The 7,550-nt window shown below is 36.5% G+C and overlaps 2 protein-coding genes and 1 pseudogene across 2 annotated transcripts; 2 read left to right on the top strand and 1 right to left on the bottom strand.

Annotated features, from left to right (window-relative positions):
* The first annotated feature begins 356 nt into the window (after window positions 1-356).
* LOC141678127 (protein high chlorophyll fluorescent 107) lies at window positions 357-4,428 on the top strand. The gene is made up of 8 exons (XM_074484376.1): window positions 357-923; window positions 1,241-1,384; window positions 1,909-2,214; window positions 2,305-2,364; window positions 2,452-2,697; window positions 2,872-2,982; window positions 3,106-3,282; window positions 3,820-4,428. The coding sequence occupies exons 1-8, from the start codon at window positions 447-449 to the stop codon at window positions 4,195-4,197; spliced, it is 1,899 nt and encodes a 632-aa protein (XP_074340477.1). The 5' UTR covers window positions 357-446; the 3' UTR covers window positions 4,198-4,428.
* A 352-nt stretch (window positions 4,429-4,780) lies between these two features.
* Window positions 4,781-5,197, bottom strand: LOC141716622 (protein AGENET DOMAIN (AGD)-CONTAINING P1-like). Its single transcript, XM_074518813.1, has one exon. It carries the CDS (start codon window positions 5,195-5,197, stop codon window positions 4,781-4,783), a length of 417 nt encoding a protein of 138 aa, XP_074374914.1.
* Window positions 5,198-5,231: 34 nt separating this feature from the next.
* LOC141716613 (protein SENSITIVITY TO RED LIGHT REDUCED 1-like) lies at window positions 5,232-7,045 on the top strand (annotated as a pseudogene).
* Window positions 7,046-7,550: the final 505 nt, after the last annotated feature.

Genomic DNA, 7,550 nt, shown 5'->3' with positions numbered 1-7,550 from the left:
ATGTATATTTGTACCATCACACCAAATTTATTTGATAAGTGCAATTTGTCTCATATAATTTTATACATTTTTTTTGGGTACGTTCTTCTCAATTATATATGTTTGAAAAATAATAAAATTTTATAATATAAAAAATAACTACATTCATTTTTCCTTTACATTCATTTTATACATTAAATAATAATTGTTCCCACCACTTAACCCATTTTTCTTATTTTTCTCTACTATATTATATTTTTTACTATATTATATTTTTTCTTAATCCCGTGCCAAACCTCCTATATACGGGACCGAGAGAGTACAAGATTAATTAGTAATAATAAAATATTTAAATAAAAATTTACACTTGTATGGAATGTGAAGTCCCACCACAAAGCTCTCTCTACTACACAAACAGTTTTATCTGTTAAAAAACACACACTAAAAACACACAGTTGAGCAGAGCAATGAAGCTCTTCTCTTCTTCAACCACTTCAAACCCATCAAACTTAACAATCTTCTCACCAAAACAAACCCCAAAACCATCAAAACCGCACATCTCAACACCCTTTAAACCTGCACACACAAAACCTCATTTACACACACTATCATCCTCACTTCAAGAAAACCAAGCTTCAGCTGAACCATTCAGTGAAGACAAAGATAAGCTGAATGAAGAGATCAGAGCTACTAGACAGTCTTTAGAGGAGCTTCTTGTTGTTAGAAGACCAGTTCTGGATTCAGTAGATGAAGATGATGAGGAGAACTTGGCTTCTGTTGATGCAAGTGTTTCGAAATTTGCTAAGAAAATGCCTTTTTTTGAACCTGGAAGAGTTGAGTCTAGAGAAAGCCCTTTGGTTGTGAATTTAGACTTGGCTCTTTATAGATCAAAGGTTTTAGCCCGGAATTTTCGATATCAAGAAGCAGAGGAGCTTCTTAAAAAGGTAACATTATATAAATGATGTACGAGACGTCGAGAGTTCAAATCTACGTGTACCGACCGTACTAAGCCTTTCGGAGAGAAAAAGACTTAATTGCACGAAAATGAGGTGAAGTGTAATATTTTTGCACAAAAATAGATGACATATAATATTAAGCACCCGTGTGACTAAACTTTATACGTGACACGTTTTTGTGCAAAAAAAATTATAGTTCAGGCCATCTTCGTGCAATTAAGTCAAAAAAAAAAGCGGAAATGTTTATGTACATGGGTCATTTTGTGATTTATATGAATGTTGATGATGAATTGTGTTGTGTGCAGTGTATAAATTATTGGCCAGAAGATGGGAGGTCTTATGTGGCACTTGGAAAGATATACAACAAACAATCTAAAGCAAATGAAGCTAGGAGTGTATATGAGAAAGGTTGTCAGGCAACTCAAGGAGAAAATGCCTACATTTGGCAGGTTATTTCATTCATACTATTTTGATGTTATGTCTTTTACATGGCAAACTTGTAGAAATCTAAGCTGGTTTTTTTACAAGTAATTCACTTGCCCTTGTAACTTAACTTTAATGTGTTTTATGTTCCTAACTTGACATGATAATGACCCCGATTATCGAATTAAATGAGTGAATTTAGCTAAACACAGATGGTTGCCTAGTGAAATTTATAGGCTCTGAAGCATATGCTGATTGGTAGAACAAATCATTTAGCTCAATTCTGTAGAACTGTAGTAAACTCTGGTTTGGGAAGATGAAATTTCTTTCATATATTATCGTAATTCAAATTACCAGATAGCTGCAGGATAGAGAAGTGCTAGGTGCATTTTTTAGAATATTGTTTCTTCCAGTAATACTTGCAATGTCCACCTGATATCGGATGGTCGACCATTACACATACACAACTGACATGGATAAAATTTATACTAGGCAAGTTTCTTACCGCGCTTTAATCTCTAAAATGGGTGATTGTTTTCATTTGAAACAGTGCTGGGCCGTTCTAGAAAACAAAATGGGAAATATTAGGAAAGCTAGAGATCTATTTGATGCTGCCACAGTTGCTGACAAGAAACATGTTGCTGCTTGGCATGGATGGGCTGTCTTAGAGCTGAAAGCCGGAAATATTAAGAAAGCTAGGAATTTACTCGGAAAAGGTCTCAAATACTGTGGTAAAAATGAGTATATATACCAAACACTTGCAATGCTTGAAGCTAAAGCAAATCGGTTTGAGCAAGCGCGTTATTTGTTCAGGCAGGCTACAAAATGTAATCCTAAAAGTTGTGCTAGTTGGCTCGTAAGTGTTCTTTAAAAAGGATAATTTTTGTTTGAGGATTGACATGTATCCGCATAATCCTTACCTTATCCCTTGTCCTTTTTTCTGCAGGCCTGGGCACAGGTTGAAGCTCAGCAAGACAATAATCTTGTCGCCAGGCAGATTTTTGAGGTTAGTGTGCTTTCTTATATCTTAATGAACTCCGATATATATCAGATAGCAGTCATATACATATGATACATTCATCTTCTCGAGCAGAAAGCAGTCCAGGCGAGTCCTAAGAATAGGTTTGCATGGCACATGTGGGGAGTGTTTGAAACTAATCAGGGTAATATTGATCAAGGAAGAAAACTTCTAAAGATAGGTCATGCACTAAATCCAAGAGATCCTGTGCTTCTTCAAACTCTAGCTTTACTGGAATACAAAAATTCAACTGCAAACCTTGCTCGAGTCTTATTCAGAAAAGCGTCTGAATTGGATCCACGACACCAACCTGTGTGGATTGTAAGAGCTCGTTTAGTACATTGTTCACAGTTTGTTCTTTGCGATTTTTTTTTTGGCTAAGACATTGCGATCTTTTTAGCTCTTGCTACATAACAATGTAGATCCTTGAAACAAATATTTTGCATCTTTGAGTGCATAAGTTGTATCATAGACGATTAACTTGTTTTAAAACAGGCTTGGGGATGGATGGAGTGGAAGGAAGGAAACATAGCCACAGCCAGGGAACTATACCAAAAAGCACTGTCAATAAATTCAGCCAGCGACAGTGCTGCTCGCTGTCTCCAGGCAAGGGCAACTTAAAGCTTGCTTGATTTGTTTTCCTGTTGGTTCTTAGAACATGAATTCAGGTGGTGCTAGTCTACAAGAAAATTACCTTTCCTGACATGAAAATATATATTGAATTCACAGGCCTGGGGTGTCTTAGAACAGAGAGCTGGCAATCTATCTGCAGCTAGAAGGCTATTTAGATCTTCACTTAATATAAATTCTCAGAGCTATGTAACATGGATGACATGGGCATCACTGGAGGAAGACCAGGGGAATGCTATACGTGCTGAGGAAATCCGAGACCTCTATTTCCAGCAGGTATTAGCCATCATAATTTTGTTTTGAACAATCTTATTAGAGATTAGACCTTAAGCTTATCGGTCATCATACATATGCCATTTGCCCATGCATAGGCTTGGAATCCTCTTATTTCTTGTACCTAAGTTCCAACAAAGGTTTTATTTTATATAGATACACATTTTGGATTTGGTTCAAGTAGGAACTGAAAGTTCTGCACAACAAATTGCAGAACCACAACTTAAAAAGTGCAGAGCGACGAGCCTTTGGTTTATGTTATGTGGAGCCTTTGGTTCTCACAGTTTGTCTGGTTCTCCCCTGAAATGTACAAGTAGATATATAAACTACAACTTAATTAGGTTTTAATGCTAAAGGATTTCGATGCTCTTACTTAATTGTTTCAAAAAAAATAAAAATTCATAGTATCCTAGTGACTACTGACTAGTGCCATGTTTAGTTTTGTCAAGTTTTAGGCCGGCATACCTTGGTATTACTGTAAAAAACTTTATAGTCGTGACTAACAATACGACATACTAATGGCTTATTCTTGTGAAACAGCGTACAGAAATTGTGGATGATGCTTCATGGGTTATGGGAGTCTTCGATATCATTGATCCTGCAATTGATAGCATAAAGAGACTACTTAACATTGATCAGAACTCATATTACAAGGCAACTAACTTCAATGATATTAGTAGCATAAGAGAAGAATTAGTTGTCTCTTCAAATGATCTCGTCAATGGCAGTGGTTTCAACTTGGATGGTTTTATACGAGGGAAGCTATCACTGGACCCGTCTAGATTGGACATTATACTGGAAAGGTCATTTCAGAACCCAGTCCCGGGAAATGCTAACTCTTCAAGGATATGGAGAAGGTCTTCTAAAACAGTTGTCAGTGATCCAAGATCAGGAATTACAACAAGGAGTATAACATAAGCCCAGGTATGCAAAAACAAGTATTTGTCGAGATCAGTTTTGCAGCATATTCTTTCCCGTGGATCCTAGGGAGTTTCTGAGCTTCACCATGATAGAATGTCTAGTAGTGACTACAGGGACTGCATAACTTTTTCTATTCCTGTTAAAGTTGGCACAGATAAATTGTAATTATAGCGTCATTGCCTCGTTTCTCAAGAAAGAAACAGATATAAGAAATTTAAGTTGCTATCCTGAATCTACTTGGCATGAAATTAGGCATCACTTAGCATGAAATAGCATGAAATAGTCATTCTTCTTGACACAGTCATGTTTACTATGGACGAGAAATTGATACATGACCAATTACCTTTTGATTCGACGGTATCACCCTAGTTCCCGATTAATGTAGAGGTCGAGGGAGGGTTTGAATATTGTTATAACAAGTATTTTCTATCTTTCCGACACAAATCAATCACAAAACACTGAAAAGATTTGTTTCTATTATCAATATACTACAAGTATCTACCAACAATTACATAATTGTTCATCACATTGGATATATTATAAGTTTACAGGTTACTACACGAGGATGAACGCATAACCACTAGTTGAATAAAGAGGAAACAAAGTACTTGTGGTTAATCCAATCTTGATGAACTCGTAAACTGCTTGCTGGATACACACACTTATACTGAGGATACAGATCAAAATAAACCTCGTAAGTGGCCGGAGAATGTTGAGAAACAACAACACCAGCCCACCATCCATCTCTGTCGAACGCATCAACCACCTCTCCTAAACCAAACCTCATTGCTGGAACCTTAGGTGGCGCCGGACGAAGTTCCTCTTCCTTGACATGCTCCAACAATGGCGCTTTCGAGAACTCGTCGACCAGATTTTTGTACATTACTTGGTACTCTCTGCTTGCAACTTCTTTGATCACCACTGCTTCGTAGTAGGATCCTACGAAACCGTCTTGTTTGCTCGATACCTCAACTCTATCACCACTTCGAAACACCATTATTATATGATAACAAGAAATATTTACGTAGGCAATGTATATGGTTAATGTGATGAGGGTAAGGGGTATATTTATAGGAGGGTTGCAAATTGTAATCCTATTAGGTATAGGAATTACACACATGAAACAATCTTTTTTTAACCATGACATAGGGAATGTTTGACAAATCTTATAAGACAACTTATTGGCTTATAAGCCTAACTTATTGAAATGTGTCTAACTTATTGAAATGTGTTTGTCGACCAATTTATAAGTTAAATTTACAACTTATAAGTTGATAATATGAATGCTAGTAACGACGTACTTTTTTTCAATTTTTTTTTGATTTTTTGTTTTTTTTATCAATTTTAGTTTTAAAAAATATATATTTTTACTATTAATCTTACTTAAAATATAAGAAATAAGATAATTATATTTAAAAATTATTTATTTTCCCTCATTTAAATAAAAAAAAATTCTAAGTTAAATTATCCAAACACTTATATAACTTATAAGCATTTATTAACTTATCACTTATCAATTACTTATTTAGTTTAAGTCATAATTTGCTTATTTTAAGATTTTCCAGACGTGCACATATAAACTAATTTGATTGGGTTTTGGAAAGTATATTAATCGAATTTAAATGGCTACCAATAGCAGTTGGTTGGCTTTTATTTCGAAACCTCGTTGCTTGCTGGATACAAACACTTTTTAATCTTTTTGTGAATAAAAATTTTGATTTAAATTTTTATTCACATAATAATAAGTAATTATAATATCATATCTCATACAGAGTTTAGTAATGTTGAGTTCGAGCTATTGGCGTGTATTATAGTTATATTTTCTTATTTGTTTGTTTGGGTGTGGTGTTTCCCATTACTCTTGCTGAGAACAATAGCAGCAGTTGCTATGCCCCCGTCGAGATAAGCATAGGAATAGTATCCCGAAACTAAAATCTTCTGAAGAACAGGAGCAATCAAAACAATGGTTTCCTGCAGATGTTGAAACCGCATTTTCGTGGTGTGGTTTGCGCGGTTTAAGTTTTACGCGGTGAGAATTTGGACAAACTGCACCCGCGATTTGGTTTGTGGTTTTGGTCCAAACCGCACCACACCGCACCGCGAACACCCCTGCTTAAAAACAGTTCAACTTGATGTAGAAGATGCTGACATGTATAAAGAAACTCGAAGATTCTCAGTTTTACCAAACATTGTCGTCTCAGATTGAGAGTCCTAATATATTGCAAAACTTTCTCAAGATATTGGGCACTGAATCAAGCATGCAGATGGTTTGAATCCCCACGACTGCAACTTAGCCTTGCAATTTGGTTAAACAAAAGTTCAGTTGGACCGGTACAGTTGAAGGATTTGATCCAATTTTATCGTTGGCAGAATCAAGGGTTTTAGAAGCTCTTGGTTGTTCTGTTCTATCTGTCAACGAGCTTTGTAGAAGACAAGCTCTGAGATTGACTCTCTTTTTCATGCCACATTGTCCATTAAAATTATATGACACCCTGCTGCAGACAAATTGGATAGTTGATATGTTGAATAGGATGGTACTATTTGGTAACAGCTTTTCGATGTATCTACATAATAGTAGTTGTATCAGCAACTCGACCATAAATCCCAGCAGGCAGCATATCCTACATGTTATCAGGTTTGCTGAAGAGTTTAAGATAGCTACATTTTCAGATGATTATTTTCGAGCTTTCAATGATTCAAGTTGGCATTTTTTAGGACTGGACTCTGAATCACAATTGCAGCTGGTCAAGTTATTATTTGATATCGATTATCATCAATTTCTATATTGTCTTGTAACTTTTTATTGTTGTGTTTCAGTATTTACTATACTGGGCGATTAAGTTAAAATGTTATGCTGATCCCCTCCCTCTCTCCCTCTCTCCCTCTCTCCCTCTCTCCCTCCCTCGCTCCCTCTCTCCCTCTCTCTCTCTCTCTCTCTCTCTCTCTCTCTCTCTCTCTCTCTCTCTCTCTCTCTCTCTCTCTCTCTCTCTCTCTCTCATCCCCCTCCCTCTCTCCCTCCCTCTCTCTCTCTCTCTCTCTCTCTCTCTCTCTCTCTCTCTCTCTCTCTCTCTCTCTCTCCTTCTCTCTCTCTCTCCCCCCCTCTCTCCCTCCCTCCCTCTCTCGCTCTCTCTCTGCCACAAAGAAACGGTCTCGGGGCCAACTAAAGTCATACACTCTTCAAGGTCAGTAAAACATAATGATTAATGTTCCCTAACTTTCTAATGAGCAATTGATATTTGTGCTTTCGAAAAAATTGATTCAAGATTTCGTGGAATCAACTGAAACTTCATGCACCCTTGACAAAGCTTCAGCAAAATTGTTATCTTTAAGACATCCTATACAAGAGATAG

This window comes from Apium graveolens, chromosome 1 (genome assembly GCF_009905375.1).
Source record: "Apium graveolens cultivar Ventura chromosome 1, ASM990537v1, whole genome shotgun sequence".
NCBI classification, from domain to species: Eukaryota; Viridiplantae; Streptophyta; class Magnoliopsida; order Apiales; family Apiaceae; genus Apium; species Apium graveolens.
The sequence above is the reverse complement of the archived record's forward strand: the minus strand, read 5'-3'. Positions and strand labels throughout refer to the sequence as shown.

Bases quoted from the DNA above. Each gene is read 5' to 3' on its own strand.
- LOC141678127 (XM_074484376.1), top strand. From the start codon at position 447: ATGAAGCTCTTCTCTTCTTCAACCACTTCAAACCCATCAAACTTAACA. The intron at 924-1,240 runs GTAACATTATAT...TGTTGTGTGCAG, and splicing joins CAGAGGAGCTTCTTAAAAAG to TGTATAAATTATTGGCCAGA. The intron at 2,215-2,304 runs GTAAGTGTTCTT...TTTTTTCTGCAG, and splicing joins AAAGTTGTGCTAGTTGGCTC to GCCTGGGCACAGGTTGAAGC.
- LOC141716622 (XM_074518813.1), bottom strand. From the start codon at position 5,197: ATGGTGTTTCGAAGTGGTGATAGAGTTGAGGTATCGAGCAAACAAGAC.